This window comes from Callorhinus ursinus, unplaced genomic scaffold, assembly GCF_003265705.2.
Source record: "Callorhinus ursinus isolate GAN/ISIS: 27379988/994484 unplaced genomic scaffold, GSC_fseal_2.0 scaffold4, whole genome shotgun sequence".
Classification (NCBI taxonomy): Eukaryota; Metazoa; Chordata; class Mammalia; order Carnivora; family Otariidae; genus Callorhinus; species Callorhinus ursinus.
In genome coordinates this window covers 66555866-66575068 of record NW_027397066.1, presented here as the reverse complement: position 1 = coordinate 66575068, position 19203 = coordinate 66555866, and the positions used below count along the sequence as shown (strand labels likewise).

Sequence of the window (19203 nt, the reverse complement as noted above, 5' to 3'; positions counted from 1 at the left end):
GTCATGGTCCCACGGTCCTGGGGTTGAGCCCAGCATTGGGCTCCCTGCTCAGCGGGAAGGCTGCTTCTCCCTCTCCCACTCCCCCTGCTTGTGTTCCCTCTCTAGCTGTCTCTCTCTCTGTGTCAAATAAATAAATAAAATCTTTAAAAAAATAAATAAAAGTACTATTCTTTAACTTCTTTATTTTTTTAAGATTTTTATTATTTATTCAAGGGAGAGCCAGCAGGAGGGGGCGGTGAGAGGCAGAGGGAGACGGACAAGCAGACTCCCCGCTGAGTGCGGAGCCCACGTGGGGGCCCATCGTGGGGTGACACAAGACCAGACATGGGGCTGATTCCAGGACCCTGAGGTCATGACCGGAGCCGAAGTCAGATGCTTAGCTGACTGAGCCACGCAGGCGCCTCTTTAAATTCTTTAAATTGACCCTTCCTTAAACTGAATTAAATTTTCTTACGTAAATCCTAGGCTAGATCCTAAAGTAAACAAAGAAAATGAAAGTTCAACAATATCAAATGTTTGGGGCCTTGGGAATCGAATATCTCTTTGAGAATTTGATGAAAGCTGTGGACTTTGAGCCCCAGAAAATGGAAATACACAAAAGAGTTTGCACACAATTTCATAAGTCCCAGATTAAGAAAAGTGGTTATGTTTTTTCCTGCAATGCTCACTTAATCTCAGATAGGAAAGATGAAAGTGGAATGGAGCTTTAAGGGTGAGAGAACCTGGAAATGCAGCAACTTTGTTTAAAAAATTATTTTGTAAGTGATTTTAATTGTTCATTTTAGTCATCCTATTCTATATACCGTCAGGAATTAGTCTGTGTTCTGATTCCTTACGGAGAACAATTGAGAACTAATCAGGAAGGGAGGGGGGTGGTGGGAGGGAGGAAGGACAGAGAAAGACAAAGGCAGAGACAAAGAGCCCCAGAGAAGGCAACAGCAGTCTAATCAACTTAAACGTGTGTTGAGACACCTACTGTGTTAACGAGTGTTTTGTGTTCAAGGAACTGCAGGTAATGTGACTTGGATCAAGACAAATCCTGCCCACAAAAAAACTTGCCATCTACTTAGAATCAAAGCTTTGAAAAAGGCAAAAAAGCCTTTTAACCCTCCTTACTCGGTCTTAGCAATCAGCATGCCTGGGTCTTTTCTTTAAGCACTTCATTGTTGGTGAGGTACAAATAATGCTCTTTGTGTTGAAATTCTGAAATGATTGTGTTTATCTTTTAAACTGCTGCATAGTGAATGAATGCAAGCTGTTTGTACAAAGACACATTAAATTCAAGTGGATGGATGCAACTAACCTCCACATGCAGACCTCAAAAGCAAATAAAGCTGAAGGCAGAGAGAAAATAAAAATATGTCTTTGCCCCCACTGCCTTACAAATTTCCAAAGGAGATATTTTCGTGAGCGGTCGTTCCCCATCTCTGCTCCCTCCATTCGGGAAGAGAGGCGTCCGGAAGATGACAATTATGCAACTAGATAGTCCAATTAAAAGATTTTCTTCTACGGGAATGCTTATTATGAAGTAGCACAGGGGAAGTGATGTCAAGACTAATTGAGGGTCAAAGCTAAATCTGGAATGATCAAGATTTTCAGGGCACACTTCAAATGCAGTCATCATGGGCTCTCTCACTTAAAACCCTTGAAACACCGGAGAGGTAAAAATCGAGAGCACAGCAGCAAAGCCCATTTTCAAACAATTCGAAGAGTCTGGAAGATTTTCTGAAACCCTCCAAAGAGCTCCCCTATCAGGGGGCTTCTGTCTTCAGATCTGCATTCCAAAATCACATTGTTCACCTCCTTGTGGGCGATGCCAGAGGGGACATGGGGGCGGGGAGAGAGTACCGTCCATTCCATTTACAAACTGCCAGGGCGGATTTATCTGTTCTCTAAATGAATGTTTAGTAAGCATCCAGATGATTTTGCCTGGTTCCCTACAAGATGCAAAAGTTGTAGGGAGAATGACTTTCTGCCTAGGCTTCACGTGAAATCACAAAACCAAATATGTTTAATCAAGACGCCAGGGACAGCTCATCACTCATCATTAGGATCCATTTGTGGGGCTGTAATTTCTCTCTCACCCACAGTGGTGTTTACTTCTTTTCGCATTTCCTCAGGCCAGCCCCCCTCGGAAGTCAGCAGTGGGCAGATTATTTCCTCTTCCTTCACGCTCTCATGGTTCTTCCTCTGGAGATCTCACACACCACCAGCTCTGGACCGCTGGGCTTAGGGTTAGTCAAGCAATAGGAAATGCTTGTAGGCAGAGAACAGCAATTTCTTTTTCATCTAAAGAAAAAAGAGTTTTAAGATCCTTAGCACACTCAGATTTGGGAGGTAGGGAAGGAAAAATGGAAGAAATCCTAAATCCTTTCTTCTCCATAGAACAAATTTTTGGCCTCAAGTCTATTTTTTTTTTTAAAGACTGTATTTATTTATTTGACAGAGAGAGACAGCGAGAGAGGGAACACAAGCAGGGGGAGTGGGAGAGGTAGAAGCGGGCTTCCCACTGAGCAGGGAGCCCGATCGGGGCTTGATCCCAGGACCCTGAGATCATGACCTGAGCTGAAGGCAGACGCTTAACGACTGGGCCACCCAGGTGCCCCAAGTCTGTTTTTTTTTTTTTAAGATTGATTGATTGATTGATTGATTGATTGATTGATTTCAGAGAGAGAGCCCTCGCGCTTGCATGAGAGTGAAGGGAGGGGCAGAGGGAGACCCATGAGGTCATGACCCGAGCTAAAACAAAGTGTCAGACACTCAACCGACTGAGCCACCCAGGCGCCCAAGTCTCAAGTCTATTTTTAATGTTTTGGTTCTCTTTATTTTATTTTTATTTTTTATTATGTTATGTTAATCACCATACATCACACCATTAGTTTTTGATGTAGTGTTTCATGATTCATTGTTTGCGTATAACACCCACTGCTCCATGCAGTACGTGCCCTCTTTAATACCCATCACTAGGCTAACCCAACCTCCCACCTCCCTCCCCTCTAGAACCCTCAGATTGTTTCTCAGAGTCCATAGTCTCTCATGGTTCATCTCCCCCTTCGATTCCCCCCCCTTCATTCTTCCCCTCTGTTTCGGTTCTCTTTATTGTGATCCAGTTTATGGGGATAAAGATAGTGTTCGAAGCATTGACAATGTTGCAAGATGGGGGCCCATATCTTCATTCGTGTCCTATCACTGAAACTTACTTGGATTGGGGCACCATGATGTGTGATGGCATTGGATTGTGTAAATGGACCTCTTATCTTGAGCTAAATGCTGAAAAACATCTTCCCACTGTGGAATTGGTGGTGGGAATGGGGAAGGTTTCCAATATCTGTTGTGGGTCTGTTCCTGAAAGCTGTCACTTTAAAGTGATAGAAAGCTGCTCCAGAGCTACATGTAGGGTGAGCTTGAGTGCTTTGGCTCTTGTATTTTGGACTCAAACCTGTGGATCTCTGGTTTCAAATCTGTGGAAAAAACTACTCTTCCTTGGGTCATTCTTGGATTCATACCCACCCTTTTCTTTTTCTCCCTTGATGATTCTGGGAGTCTTCTCCTATCTCAGGGTCTGAGTATCCACAGAAAGACAGAGAGGAAGCCACTCACATTCCAAACCAAGACCAAACCTGTTTGAGTGGCTGTTAAATATTGCCAATGTTTTGCCATATTTGGCAGCTCAGAAAATGACCTAGAAGCTCATGCTCAGAAATCATTCTTTTAAACTGGAGCTATGAAGCCTTCCAGCCTTCCAAGCCTTTGTTGGAAGCTGGGGTTTGGGGCCAGATGAGCACGAATGTCTTTAATCAAGTTGTTGGTTTCATATTCACAATCCTGTGTTGGCACCCATCCAAGAGATAAGCATCTCATGAGGAACCCAAAAGCAGGTGGCACATTCATCATGTGGTTTGTGTTTTTTGGAAACCTTGGCATTTTATCTCTCATGCTCTGTGTCCTACTGAGTCACTGTAGTGTCTTTATTTTCCTGAGAAGCTGAGAGCTTCTCAGTAATTTATTAACCAAAGAACCATTCACTTAATTGTTCCACAAATAAGTAGGAGTGCCTGCTCTGTGCAAGTCCCTGTGCCAGGCTCTGGAGAGTGGCCTTCTGCTGGACTCTGCCAGTCCAGCAATATATTCACGTCACAGGACAGGTTACCCCGGAAGCTGGCTCTGAGGTGGATATTACGTTGTAAGAAGTGGACTGGAGAGGTTCCTTAGGGTCAACACCTACTGAAGAAGTGTCGGAAACAGAAGTGTCAGAGACAGGATTGGGCAAGGGAAGAAGCTGGGTCCTCATCAGTCCCATCAAAGGCCTCAGCCCACCATATTGTGGGTTCTGAAGTTGGGGTGACTCTTCAGAGTCATTGAGAGATGAGGCAGTGAGACCAGGCCTGCACAATGGATTACACCCCTTACGTAGGGCTAGTCCCTAGAAGGGGTTGTTAAGAGAGGGCATGACCTGGGGCAGGGCAGCCCTCTCCAGCAAAGCAGCACTGCTAGTGACTCTCCCCTGTGAGGAGATCCAGATGGCATGTCAGCGTCCCCTGCAGTCTACTAGATTGCGCTCAGCTACTCCGCAGAAGGTCCTGACTCAACTAGCTTGTCCCAGAGTAAGACATCAGGGATAAAGCCACTCTGGGGCTGGTTAGTTCAGTAGCGCATTCAAGGACCTTTCCATCTTTCTGCTCTGTCAACCTAAGGGGTCTGCTTTGTTTCTCAGTCTTCTTCCTGTCACGGTCACAGATGGCTGTAGCAGGTCCTGGGGTCACTGTGAAAAAAGAGAAACCACCTCTGCCCATGTGTACTTTCTGTGGTCGAGAAAATATTCCCTCATCTAGCTCTTTTTTATTGTGGTAAAATATACACAACATAGTATTTATCATTTTAACCCTAAGTGTACAGCTCTGCGGCATTACGTACATTCACAATGTTGTATAACCATCACCAATATCTATACCCAAACCTTTTTCATCATTCCCAACAAAAACTCTATACCCAGTAAACAGGGGCTTCCCTTTCCCTTTCCCTCCAGCTCCTAGGAACAACTATCCTACTTTCTGTCTTCCTGAATTTGCCTATTCTAGCTTCCTCGTGTAAGTGGAATTATAAACAATATCTGTCCTCTGTGTCTAGTTTATCTCACTAAGCATGTTTCCAAGTTCCATCCATGCATCTTATAGCATGTAAAAATTCTGTTCCTTTTTATGGTGGAATAATATCCCATTATACATGTACATACACACATATACATTATATATATGTTTATCTATCTATCTATCTATCTATCTATCTATCTATCTATCTATCCACACACACACCATTTTGTTTATCCATTCATCTATTAATGGGCACTTGGGTTGTTTCCACATTTTGGCTACTGTGGATAATGCTACTATGAACACTGGCATACAAGTATATGTTCAAATCCCTGCTTTCCATTCTTCTGAACATACGCTTAGGAGTTGAATTGCTGGGTCATATGATAATTTGATATCTAACCTTTTGAGAAACTGTTTTCCTTAGCAGCTGCAACATTTTACATTTCTACCAGCAATGCATGAAGGTTCTGATTTCTCTACATCTTTACCAACATTTGTTATTTACCTTTTTAAAAATTTTACCCATTTTCCCATTATTGACCACTATTGACCAATTCCTAAATTAATTATTGGGAAAGTGAATGAGATCACCACTGATTGCTTCAAACCAGTCGGGACTCACATCGTGGGTAGAGTTCACATTCCCTGAAGGATTTGGATGCAGGGAAAGCAGTTGGATATCTGAACAAAATCAGAGGATTCCAGCAAGAAAGAAAGGATGGGGGCGGGTTTTAGGGAGGCTACCATCAATGTCTGCAATGGAGAGGCTTTAAAAATATCAGTGCCCGGAACAGAAATTCCAATTCGATTGAGCCAGTCTGCAGTGGGTTCCCCACATCAGTCATTTTTAAATGTTCACCCAGTTGATTCGAATGTGCGCTCAAGGTTGAGACCACTGACCTCGTGGGTGAGGCCACCCACTAAGCCAACAAGTGTGAGAGCTGAGAAGTACAACATGCAGCAGGAACACTCGACAGGGCCTGCCCTGGGGGACGGAGGCAATCCCCACAGAGGAGGTGACATTTAGACTATTTGGAAACATCAAGGAAGCCAGGCAGAGGACATAGACACAGGAGACAGAGAGAAGGCAGTGCCTGAGGAATGGGAAGAAGTTCAGTTCAGCTGGAGTGTAGCATTCCGACCTTGAGGTGACATTTTTATTTGGATATGTGCAATTCTTAGGGCGATGGCTAGGTCACACACTCCAGCCTGGTTTACTTCTGGGTAAGTTTACCTGCTCTTGGTAAGCCAAGTAAGTAGCGGTTATATGCACTGTATTTTAAGCCTGCCTATGCTTTGTCCAACCAGTATGGCCTTGAGGAAATCCCATGACCTCTCTGGAGCTCCAGAAAGGTCCTACAAAGTGAGGTTATAATAAGTACCTCACAGGACTATGGTGGAACCCAGATGAAAAAATGTATGTGTGTGAGTGTTATACAGTAATATGCTGATGAGTTCCAAATTTCTGTTCCCATGAAACCTCTCTCTAGAGCACCTCTGATCTCCAGACCTGCACGTCAAGCTGTCTACTTGACATGGCCCCTTGAATGTGTAGTGGGCCTTTCCCACCTGACAGGTCTAAGATTGAGCTCCTCATGTGCTGCTCGAAACCAGCTCCCCTCCATCCTTCCCCAACGAATGACATCTCTATCCTTAATGTCATCCTTGACTCCTTTCCACAATCCAGTCATAACAAGTCCTATCACTCTATTCTCAAAATATATTCAGAATTTGACCATTTCTCTCGCCTACCATCCCTGTCCAGGTCCAAGCCAATGTCCTCTCCTGCCCAGATTGTATAGCAGCGTCCTAATTGCGCCCCCTGTTTCTGCCCCCCCACAGTCCATTCTCCACACAACACTTGGGGTGACCCTGCTAAGATGTAAGACAGATCACCCCACTCCTTTGAACCAAATCTGCCCAAGGCTCCATCTCACTCAGAGTAAAGGTTGAAACCCTTATGAGAACCTGCAAGACGTCCTGTGACTCGGCCCACCGTTTTTCTCTTATTTCCTACGTTCTCCCCTTTATTCACCTGCTTCAGCCCCACCTCTTCTACTCATCCCTGAATGTGCCAGGAACACTCCTGCCGCGGGGCCTCTGTGCTTGTGGTTTTCTCTGCCTGGAATCTTCTGCCCCATTTAAGCCACATGGCTAACTTCTCACTGCTTTCACAGCTTTACTCAGAAGCTGTAATGTCACTAAGTCCTTCCCTAGACACCCTATTTTAAATTGCAGCATCTGCCCTTGACTTCATATTCTCCTTCTCTGCTTTACTCTTATCTTAATATTTGCCATTAACATGCTCTATATATTGCTTATTAACTTTCTTTCCTACCAGAATATACATATATGTAAATTTTTGTATAGTAGATACATAATATATATGTTTATCAAATCTTCCTACCAGAATACCCCTGCTCTCCAAGAGCAGGGATTTTTGTCTGATTTTTTCACTTTATATCTCCAGTACCAAGAGAGTACTGACACATACATAGTAGGGGCTCAATAAATTTGTTAATACCACATTTTACAGAAGAGAAACCTGGGGCTCAGTGCGATTAAACCATCTACTCAAGATAACACAGCTAGGAAGTAGCGGAGTTGGGTAGTTTACTGTTCTATGATGCTTTACAACATAAAAAACCCATTTAGCAAAAACACAGAGCAATTTCAATGGCCCTTCTGCAGCCTGCTCCCTACCACAGTTGAAGAAAGGAAGTCCCTCAGATGAGGAAGGACTAGGAGTTGGAGGCCTCATGGACTTGCTGGAGGACCCTCGGCTACGGGTTCAGAGTTGAGTGTCATTAAGCAAGGAAGCCAGGGAGCCATCTCCATATGTGTTCCAAAAGAAGGCCAGTGACTGATAAAGCTGCTGGAAGCGAATAGGCACAAGAGGGAGCCTCCTCAGCAACACAGGAGGGTGTTGAGTCCATGTGATGGCTGGGGAGAATGTTTGATGCAGAGATCAGCCTCAAGATCCATGCCCCTGGCAGCCACACCCAGGCCCTCTGTGGCCCCTAAAAATCCCTTCCTCTTCCATTCATTCCATTGAACACACAACAAGGAATCCTAGCAGAATACAGGAAGAGCAATCAGAGAATAGCCCTATAATTAAATATGATAACGCTTTATTGGAATGATTTTTTTATTAACATATAATGTATTATTTGTTTCAGGGGTACAGGTCTGTGATTCATCAGTCTTACACAATTCACAGCACTCACCATAGCACATACCCTCCCCAATGTCTATCACCCAGCCACCCCATCCCTCCCACCCCCCATCTCTCCAGCAACCCTCAGTTTGTTTCCTGAGATACTGGAATTTTTTTTTTAAGATTTTATTTATTTTTTGATAGAGAGAGACACAGCAAGAGAGGGGGTGGGAGAGGGAGAAGCAGGCTTCCCGTGGAGCAGGAAGCCCGATGTGGGGCTCAACGCGGGGCTCCATCCCAGGACCCTGGGATCACAACCTGAGCCCAAGGCAGACGTTTAACCAACTGAGCCACTCTGACGTCCCTTGGAATGGTTTTTAAAGAGGGTCTTTTTTGAGGAAGAGAACATTTGGCTACAGGGGTTGTGCTGGGGGCAGACGGGGGACGGGGGCGGGGCGGGAAGCCCAGACCTTTTTCTCCACCCACTTGGGAAGCTCCATCCCTCCCCAGCAGGCTGTTAGAGCCAGAGCCCAGGCCAGCAGGTGGCTTCCCTAAGAAGTTCGGAGGGAAGAGGCAGGGGCAGGGTGTGAGTGGAAGCTGAGTCCCGTGAGCTGTGGATTCTGTAGGGTTGGGGCAGAGCCGAGAGCCAGAGCGAGGGCCTGGCCTCTTCCTGGGGGAAGCATGGCACCTCTCTAAGGTCTGGGATCCTCAGTGTCTATCCCAAGCCTGCTGGGAGGAGTGAAAGAGGGCCTGTGAGATGCTTAGCCTGGTGCCCAGCACAGAGCAAGCCCTAAGTGTGTGTGTTTTCTTTCTCCTTCTTTTCAGGAGCAAAATGAGGGGCCAAGACAATGGCTCAGATCAGGACTAGGAGAGGCTCTTTTCTTTCTTTCTTTCTTTTAAGATTTTATTTACTTCTTTATTTTGAGAGAGAGAGAGAGAGCCCATGAGTCGGGAGGGGACAGACTCCCTGCCAAGCAGGGAGCCCGAAAGCAGAGAGCCTGAACCCGGGCTCGATCCCAGGACCCCGAGATCATGACCTGAGCTGAAGGCAGATGCTTAACCGACTGAGCCACCAGGTGCCCCAGGACAGGCTCTTTTCCAAGGCACTGGACTGTAACCCAGAGAGTGGAGGAAGGGAAGAAAGTTCTTAAGTTGCAAAATGCCTTCTGTTGGCAACGTAGAGCTGCCTCCTTGCCTCCTCAGAGGTGCAAACGAGGAGAAGCAGCAGACCATGGCTCTGGGCACCTCTTCCATTTTTCCCTTCAGAACACCCCCCTCCCTTCACACACTCACCGCCAATTCCCAAGGCCTTAGCTTCACCCAGGTCCCCTCTTCAGCTGAGGCTCCCAGCCTGCAGCTGCTGTCCTCTCTGGGAGTTGCCCTTGCCCACATGGAACTGCCCTGTCCCAGGGTTCACCCCTCCCAGGGTGCGCCCCAAGGCCAAAGGCTGGATGATGCGGGGAGACCTTTCAATTTGGACAACTCTGAAGGGTCATCCAGCCCCAGAGGTTCCCGTTGGATCTGCTGAAACTCACTGTTGGTGAGCTTCTGCCTCAGCCCGACCTGCCTTCTTCCCTTCCTTACAAGTATCCTTCAAAAGCACTCTTGGGGCGCCTGGGTGCCTCAGTCCATTAAGCATCTGCCTTCGGCTCAGGTCATGATCTCTGGATCTTGGGATTGAACCCTGCATTGGGCTCCCCACTCAGCAGGGAGTCTGCTTGTCCCTCTGCACCGCCCCCCCTCCGCCATACTCTCTCTCTGTCTCTCAAATAAATAAATAAAAATCTTTTTTTTTTAAGTGCTCTACAAAAGCCTTCTGCATGTGACCCTAGGGAGCCCAACGTAAGAGCACCAGTCCCTTCCTCGTCTGTTGTCTTTGCCCCTTTAGCCGCAGTCCACTCACCTGGCTGCCCAAGCACCCTCTTTCCACTTAAATTTCATGTGCAAATCATGTATGTAAGAGTGTTTTTCAGATTGCTAGCTGCCCACAAACGTCAGTTCCCATAAAATTTGTTTTTTGTTGGGCAACAGGTGAACCCATCAACACCCATTTTCAAGTCACTGGGATATAAGATAGCTGCATTTTAAGTGGATGATGGGCTCTAAAGTGATTCTGCCTGGATCTGAATCTTGGTCCTAGTACATCTTAGTCTTGTAACCTTGGCCCAACTACGTAAACTTACCGTTGCTCTGTAAAATGGTGATGATAATGGTGACTTCCTCCTAGAGTTTTTATTAGAATTAAATGAGCCAGTACACAGAAAGGTCTCAGAATAGTCGTGACTTAATATGCACATAGTATACATTACTTATTAGATCCTTACAAGAACCCCTGGAGATATTATAATCACTACCTGTGCTGGATCCCTCTCATGCCCCACCTTCTACTCCCTGCCCATCTTTTCACCCCAGCTGTTGCTGCAGCCACCTGCTGGCCCAGGTGTAACCCAAGAGCACCTTGCTCAGCTGGACGGCTTATTTCTTACTTCCTGCCTGGTTTCATTGCCACCTCCACCTGAGATGCTTCCCAGAAATGCACTCAGCCATCCTGACCCAAGCAGACTTGGAAGTGTGAGGGAGCTGATATCCCATGTGACATCCCCTGACCAGGAGGGAGTTGGAGCCAATGGGAAAATAGCCCCGTCTTTCATTCCTTGAAAGAATAACTCTGAGGTGTAATCTGTCCCATCTAGGTCCGAGTTCAGGTATCCAAAGCATGGGTACCCCTGGCTTGGTATTCCCTCCTCCCCTGTCTCACTCTTCCCAGAAGAGACTACCCCCCCCACACCCTTGCCTCATGCTGGGCTCTTTGGGGAACCAGCTAACTGTGCGCAAGAGGAGAGTGAAAGAAAGAAAACGGCTGGTTCGACATCCAGAATCAGATCTAAACTCAAGTTCAAGTCTTCCACCTTTTGAATGTCATTTCCTCACACTGCTCCCTCCCATTTCATACATATGCATCTTAACAGAGATCTTCTGGAAGCTTGATTACGCAGTGTGAGGCCAGAGAGGAAAGACCTATGAACTCATAGCACAGCCCCTTTCCTGTCCCTGCACAGAGCTGGTTCCACGTGCCCAGGGCGGGGGGCGGGGATGGGAAATGGTGGTTCCATCTGACTGAAGCCCAGGGCGCCGACTCTGTCGACTTTGTCTTTGTATCACCAGCACTCGTGGCCTGGCATACAGTAAGTGATCAGTAAATATTTGCTGGCTACATGGGTCTGGCAATCAAACTACTGATGGTTTCTTTGTAAAGATAACTTTTTATGTGGCACAAGCTTAGCCTTATTGTTTACTTTTTTATGCTGGCTTGGAATGTAATCTCCAATGAACAAAGAACATTTTTTGAGAGGGGATTGGATTGTTTACCTTTGTACCAAGCTAAGTTAGTACGGAATCATGTGTCTGGACATTATTCAAGAAATACATGTTTCTTGAAATCATTGGAGAAAACCTGATTATCCAGTTGATTGACAGGTAAAGAAAGTAGCTAGGAGCTACTCCTTGAGCATGGAGATTGAACCAGGAAAGGAAGATCCTACTGTCAAACTGGTGACCTGTAGGAGAAATGTAGCTAGAGATACATGGGTTTCACTAGCACTACATTGTTTGCTATTGAAATTTCTCTGAAGTATGCTTGCTACAGGCTCTACCACTTCCCAGAGCATTCTACCCATCCTAACTCCACTTTGGATTACCTGCCTAGCCCTTGTAAGGATATGGGTTTGTGACCCTTGTACAGGGTGACACACAACAGGGTGTTCCCTGTACAGAAAGAGCAGAAGGAGCTGACTGGCACATTTCCTGACTTTTCCTGTAGCTTGCTCAGCCTATCCCTGCCACCATCAACAGGGGCCCAATGCTAGTGTAATATTCTGCCTTCCAGGTACTATAAGATCACCGTGGTGCTCATGTGCTTCGTGATTCCCACACTGGTGCCCTGGTGCTTCTGGGGAGAGAGTCTATGGAATTCCTACTTCTTGGCGTCCATCCTCCGCTATACCATCTCCCTCAACATCACCTGGCTGGTCAACAGTGCTGCCCACATGTATGGAAACCGGCCCTACGACAAACACATCAGCCCTCGGCAGAACCCACTTGTCACTCTGGGTGCCATTGGTGAGTTGGGGGGGGTGGTGAGAGCCAAGGGGAAATACAACAGCTCAGATTTTCCTGGCTTTCCAATGGTTTTCTGGAATCCGTGAAGAGAGGCAGTGGATTGGAGTCAGATGGGATGAACTTGGGCTTTGGTGTTAGAATCCTGGGCCTTGGACAAGTCACCTAATCTCCCTGATTTAGAGTTTTCTCATCTGTGAAATGGGAATGGTGATGCCTACTTCATAGGGATGTTATGAAGATTAAGTAAGCTACTATATGTACACAGCTTAGGTCAATGTCTGTCATATAGTAAGTGCTCAATAATTAAGCTATTTATTTTTACCCTGGAAATGTTCCTGAGAGGCATAGCCGCTGACTTTTCTTTCAAACTGCCCTAACCATTCTAGCCTCCGCTGTCCAATCAGATGACTGACTGTAAGGAAAAAAGGCCTTCAAACAGAGAGATGGGAAGAAACAAGAGTGTGGCATCTCATGATGCCACAGGATGGTTAAGAGCGAGGCCTTTGGATTCTGACGAGTTTGGTTGAGTCTTGGTTCCTCCACTTACTCTCCGGGCAAGTTATCTGACTCCTCCACACCTTGTGTCTTCCTTCGTCAAGTGAGGATAACAGTAGCATTTACCTGCTCCTAGGGTCATGGGAGGGTTCGATGAGTTAATGCATAGTCTTTGCAGCAGTGCTTAGCACGAAATAAGCCCAGTAATGTTTTTATTACCAGCTTTATGGTCTTAAGCAAGTTACTTGTCCCTTCTGTACATTTACATCCTCGTTTTTAAAATGGGGATGATCATAGCAACTAGATCAGAGATGTGGGGATTATCGGTGTTAACACCATTAAAGCCCTCACCACTGTGGCTGGCACACAGTAATAAAAAAACACTAGCTGTGTATGGAGGCAACTTGGGCTTCTTGGTAACCTGGGCCTTGAGCATGGAGACCGAACCAGGAAGGGAAGATCCTACTGTTAAGTAGCAACGGTCTCTGCATCCCCTAGCAAGGTTGATTAAGGTTCTCTAAAGAAACAATCATTATATATATATATATATATATATATACATACTAGTATACATACATATGTATACACACACATGCACTACACATATATATACAGATATATCTATTTATACATATGTAATACTATTATATACATATACTATACAGTTTTTGTATATACTGTAATATATATATTTTTCCTCATAATAAATCCCCATATATATACAGAAACAGTAGGATATCTATATAAATATAAATAGATATATATATTTGTAGGATCTAAATAGATACCCTACTATTTCTGTGTGTGTATATATGTATATATCCGTAGATACACACTCTTTATGTATAGAGAGGGGGGAGGGGAGGGATCAGGGAAGGGGGGGCGGAGAGATTTGTTAGGAGGAGCTGGCTCACAGGATTATGGGAGCTGAGAAATCCCACAATCTGCTCTCTGCAAGCTGGATACCCAGGAAATCCAGTGGTATAATTAAATCTGAGTCTGAAGGCCTGAGAACCAGGGGAACAGATGATGTAAATCCTAGTCTGAGGGCAGGAGAAGATGAGAGAGATGTTCCAGTTCAGTCAGTGAGTCAGAAAAAAGGGGGCAAATTCCCCTTCCTCCACCATTTGTCTGTTCAGGCTCTTAACAGATTGAGTGATGGCTGCCCCCACTGGGGAGGGTTATCTGCTTTACTGAGTCCACTGACTCAAATGCTCATCTCATCCAGAGACATCCGCACAGACACGCCTCACAGAAATGTTTAATCTGGGCAAACCTTGGCCAGTGAGGTTGACACGTAAAATTAACCGTGACAGAGAAAGAAAGTAGGGCTGGAGGCATGGGGGGGACGGTTGGGGGGTGACGGCTCAGGAGTGTGGCGCTTCCCTTTAGGTAATGAAAATGTTACAAAATTCATTATGGTGATGGATGCACAGCTCTGTGAAAGTACTAAAAGCCATTAAATTGTACTTCAAATGGATAAATTATATGGTGAATTATATCTCAATAAAGCTGTTTAAAAAAGTCAGATGAAAGAAGCCCTGAGATCCCTCCCCAAAACACTTGAGTTAAAAAAAAAAAAGTAAGGGAGGAAAAGCTATTCACCAGGAGCGAAAGAATAATATATAAGCCCATCTGGGACATGTAACCGTCCAGCTTCTCCATTTGCTTACCTATCGGAACGGTACTCATCCGGTTTTCCAGGCTCTCCTGACGAGCCTTCCTTTAATCCCTCCAGCCCACAGAGGCTAGTTTCCTCTTATGAACAAACATCAAAATGAGGATCTGTTATCAGCCATTTAGCATTTCGTCTACGAAATAAGGCTTGGAAATCAGGGTAGCGTATCTACAATTCATACGTGGAAATTAATCTCATGACTCTATGCTGATTAACTTTCTTGTTATTTTTCCTGTTCCTATTTAGTCTAGCCCGTGCTTTCTAAGGACAGACACCAAGTCTTCTGCTCCCCTTAGAGCCTGACATAATGTCTTGCACATGGTAGACCCTCTATAAATGGGGGGGGTGAATAAATCTGTGCAGAGAGGTGGAGATGGGTTATTTCAATGCCCACTTTGTCTTCCAGGTGAAGGCTTCCACAATTACCACCATACCTTTCCCTTTGACTACTCTGCGAGTGAATTTGGCTTAAATTTCAACCCAACCACTTGGTTCATTGACCTCATGTGCTGGCTGGGGCTGGCCACTGACCGCAAACGGGCAACCAAGCTGATGATCGAGGCCCGGAAAGCCAAGACTGGAGATGGCAGCACTTGAACGTGGAACCACCATCCAACGTGTCTGCCATTGACACCTTAGTTCAGAGGCTCTTGTTACTGTAGTTCTCTTGTTCATTGGATGTGGGAGGGGGTAGAGGGTAGGGAGGGAACAGAATCTCTGTGGTTTGGGAACTTTCTGTTTGTCTCAAAATATTGTCAACTATCAATGAAAAAAAATTTTTAACATCAATGTAACTATGATTTAACATTAGAGTGTAAGCACGTGATTTAGTCGCTGTAGCTACAAATACATCAAACACACATGGTCGTGTGCTTGTACATGATGTTGACCCTGACCAGGATGAAGGAGCTTAATATTCTCTCGGTGTGATTCAGGAGAGCACTGGTTTTCTTTTCTATCAGTTAACCCAGCACTGTTTTTAAACCCCTTTTCTGAAGGAGCAGAGAGGCAGGGTAGAAGACAAAGGAGAGGGTCTAAGTAACTAAAGGATGTTTCTGTTTTGTAATTACTGCATGAATGTGCTTGTGTGTGTGTGTTGCTGTTGTTTTTTAAATAAGAGAATTGAACACTTTAAAAAAATGACAATACAGGAAATGGCTCTCTTATTTTTTTTGCCCTGTTTATAGCTTATTAATGCTCCACTGTCTTTGCTTCAGAAGAGATCTGTCCACTGCTCAGCTCGTTTTGTGTCCCGACTACGCCCAGACGACCCTATAAATCAGTGTCTATTTAGGTGTTTGATTTTGTTCTCTTCCCTATTGTCATTTTAAAGGTGTATAACTCAGATGTGCCAGACATAAAATTAAGCTCAAATTAAGCTCTCATTTAAATGTTTAGACACCTAATTTATATTCTAATTGATCCCAGCCACTGATGCATGTACTTTAGCTACTCCTGCTACGTAAGCATATTAATTTTCCACACCAGGCCATCAGATCTTAATAACCGACAGTTATCTAGAGCTCAGTGTCTACTAATGTTTCCCCTGCATGCGGCCTTCATTGATTTTGCAGCAAAATATAAAGTGATCATTATGCAGCTTCTGGATTAAAAAAATTTTCATGTGTTAAGTTGCCTTGTAAAGAGCATGTTGAATTAATGGGACAGCGTGCCCTTTGTTTTAGTTGTTAGAGCAAAAGAAAGATGTTGGAGTACTTCGAAGATAGATCTTTTCAAGAAAAATGTAGGAACTTAAAATTTCTGAAAAAAGAAGTGATACCAGTAGGAAATTGTCATAATGAAGTTCTTCATCCAGCAGGTGTTTAACAGTGTTATTTTGCCATTAATAATGTATAAACTATGAGTGATTTACAATAAATGATTATGAATTCATTGGTGTTTTTGACCAGGTACTTAAATATTGTTCAGAGGATGTTCTCTCAAGGGTACCTGATGCTCCATGACGACCATATGATTTCCATTTGATTCGAGCGCTGGACTAACGACGCCCCTAAGACCAGGCCTCCTGTATCCCATCAGGCCTAGGCCAGAGGTTAAACTGGCTAGTTTTATTTGGAATGCAGAACCCCAGTGGTATCATTCTCCACTTCTCACTCACCAATATGGCCACTTGGGCTGCTTCCAGACGACGAATGGGCACCTCTACTCCTACCTGTCACCCAAAAGAGCATGAAGGACACCTTCCTTCCCCAAGCCCCAGCGGGCCCCACTAGGACTGACCAGAGGTGCAGGAGATGGGCTCAGCTTTCCCTCTAGTCCTGCCTCCCAACTCTTCACTCTTTTGCCCTGAAACATCTGTGCCCCTGCCGTCAGATACAGACTTCTTGGCCTGCCGCTGTTGAGTGGGATTCCAGCCATTGGACCCTTTGGGCATGACTGGGCATCTACCAGCTGCTTCATACTGCGGCCACACATTGCTGAGACCTTGATGGAGCATTGGTAGGGTGTAACTGTATTCCAAGATGAGTTTGTATCAACATGACCGAAAATGATTGGGAATATTTCCGATTGGGACTATTTCTGTGAATCTTTGACCCTTAAATGTACCAATCTTATTGCTTGCCCATTAATAGGAAAGGCTATGTTTGGAAAAACTATTTGAAGTCTTCTCACAAAATGAGGATATTCCCCATCTAGTCCAAATAAATCCAGAACCTCACTCCTTTGAACCTGAGAGCCACGTATTTATCTGCAGCAGTGGCCATGAATGAGGATTGGGATGATTTTATTGAAGGAGTGGATGGAAGTTAGATCACTCTAGAGTCTTCCATGTTAACATTACCTGCAGGTCTTAGCACCATCTAAGGGAAGAAAGTAACCCTGGGACGTATCTCCCAAGACTATCCAAAGTGGCCTTAGAGAGGTTGGTACATTTTTTTCTTTTTTGAGAGAGGATCAGTTTAAAGTAAGGCAATGCCCTGTCCTTAATCTCCTGTGTCCTACAAGGCTTATTTCAGACACATCCACCCATGCATCCAGGTGAAGGGAGCAAAGGGGAAGTGGTTCCAACAGAGCATCTCCCATGCGTGTTATAGAGCTGGCCAGCTGTGTGGCCTTGAGAAAACCAGTCTTTCTGGATCTGGTTTTCTCATCTGCAAAGAGAGAGGATAAAACCAGACTCTGGCTAAGGTCCCATCGAGCCCTAATAGCCACCAACAGCAACAGAGGTAGGGACATGGCTGACTTCAGGTTTGAAACACCTCTCAAGTTCTTGCCCCTCCTTTCTGGGATCTGGATCTGGGAGGTCAAAATTGAGGGGAAATAATTGGGTCTGAGTGGGAGAACACAGAGTGAGGCTGAAAGGAATGCTCTTGGTAAAAAAAAAAAAAAAAAAGCATCTGTTTCATTCATTCCCAAAATATAATGAAACAATAAAAACAAACATAATCAGTGGAAAACAATTTAATGAAAGGAAGTACTCCAAAAACCTCTGGCCTAGTGGAGTAGTAGAAATAGCACTGGACTCAAGTTCAAGACCTGAGTTTGAATTCTCTTCCCTTTTTCAAGTTGAGGTATAATTGACATACATTATATTAGTTTCAGGTGTACAACATAATGATTTGATATTTACATATATTGCAAAAAAGGGGCACCTGGCTGGCTCAGTCTGTATACACTGTAAAATGATCACCACAAGTCTTGTTAACATCTGTCACCGCATGCAGTGAGAAAATTTTTTTTCTTATAATGAGAGCTTTTAAGATATATTCTCTTAGCGACTTTCAAATATGAAATACAGTATTATTAACTATAGTCACCATGCTGTGCATTACATCCCTATGACATTTATTTTATAACTGGAAGTCTGTATCTTTTGACCAGCTTCACCATTTTGCCCACCCCCACAGCCCACCAATCTGTTCTCTGTATCTGTGAGTTCATTGTTTTTTTAAGATTGTACATATAAGAGAGATCATATGGTATTTGTCATTCTCTTTCTGACTTACTTGACTTAGCATAATACCTTCTAGGTCCAACCATATTGTCACAAATGGCAAGATGTTGAATTTGAACTCGTGATCTAACTTGCTGTGTTACCTAGCACATGTTTTTAGGTTGAACCATGTGAAAGTGCCATTTATTAACCTACTGATCCTCTCTGCACCTCCACATCTTCGCCCACAAGGTAGGAACAGTAAAGCTTATGTGCTCAGATAAATCCGGAGGCCTCGAGAACAGGTCTGGCACATCCTAGGTCCCCACAAGACATCAAGTGAGGGTGAGTAGCACATCTCAGACACAAGATGGTAACCGAGATACAGTCAAATAGCCACACACTGGAAGTGAAGAGGACCAACTTCTAGTTCTGGTTTTGCTAGTAACTATCTGGATGGTGAAGGGTAGCAGAATATGCCCCAAATGCCAGTTTGACATAAGATTATTTCCAGTTAAAGGCACTTGAGAGGCACCTAGCTGGCTCAGTCAGTAAAGCATGTGACTCTTGATCTCAGGGTTGTGAGTTTGAGCCCCATGTTGGGTGTAGAGGTGAAAGAAAGAGAGAAAGAGAGAAAGGAAGGAAGGAGGGAGGGAGGGAGGGAAGGAGGGAGGGAGGGAGGGAGGGAGAGAGAGAGAGAGAGAGAGAGAGAGAGAAAGAAAGAAAGAAAGAAAGAAAGAAAGAAAGAAAGAAAGAAAGAAAGAAA

The 19203-nt window shown here is 44.7% G+C and overlaps 1 protein-coding gene and 1 long non-coding RNA gene across 2 annotated transcripts in view; one reads left to right on the top strand and one right to left on the bottom strand.

The window, feature by feature from the left end:
* SCD5 (stearoyl-CoA desaturase 5) overlaps positions 1-16435 on the top strand; it is a 154023-nt gene extending 137588 nt beyond the window's left edge. The window contains exons 4-5 of the mRNA XM_025887747.2: positions 12137-12369; positions 14949-16435. Of these exons, the coding sequence (XP_025743532.1) occupies positions 12137-12369; positions 14949-15139 (424 nt within the window). The 3' untranslated portion in view covers positions 15140-16435. The remainder of the gene's footprint in view (positions 1-12136; positions 12370-14948) is intronic.
* Positions 1899-19203, bottom strand: part of LOC141372624 (uncharacterized) — a 31145-nt gene continuing 13840 nt past the window's right edge. The window contains exon 3 of the long non-coding RNA XR_012377963.1: positions 1899-2289. This is a non-coding gene — a long non-coding RNA (uncharacterized lncRNA). The remainder of the gene's footprint in view (positions 2290-19203) is intronic.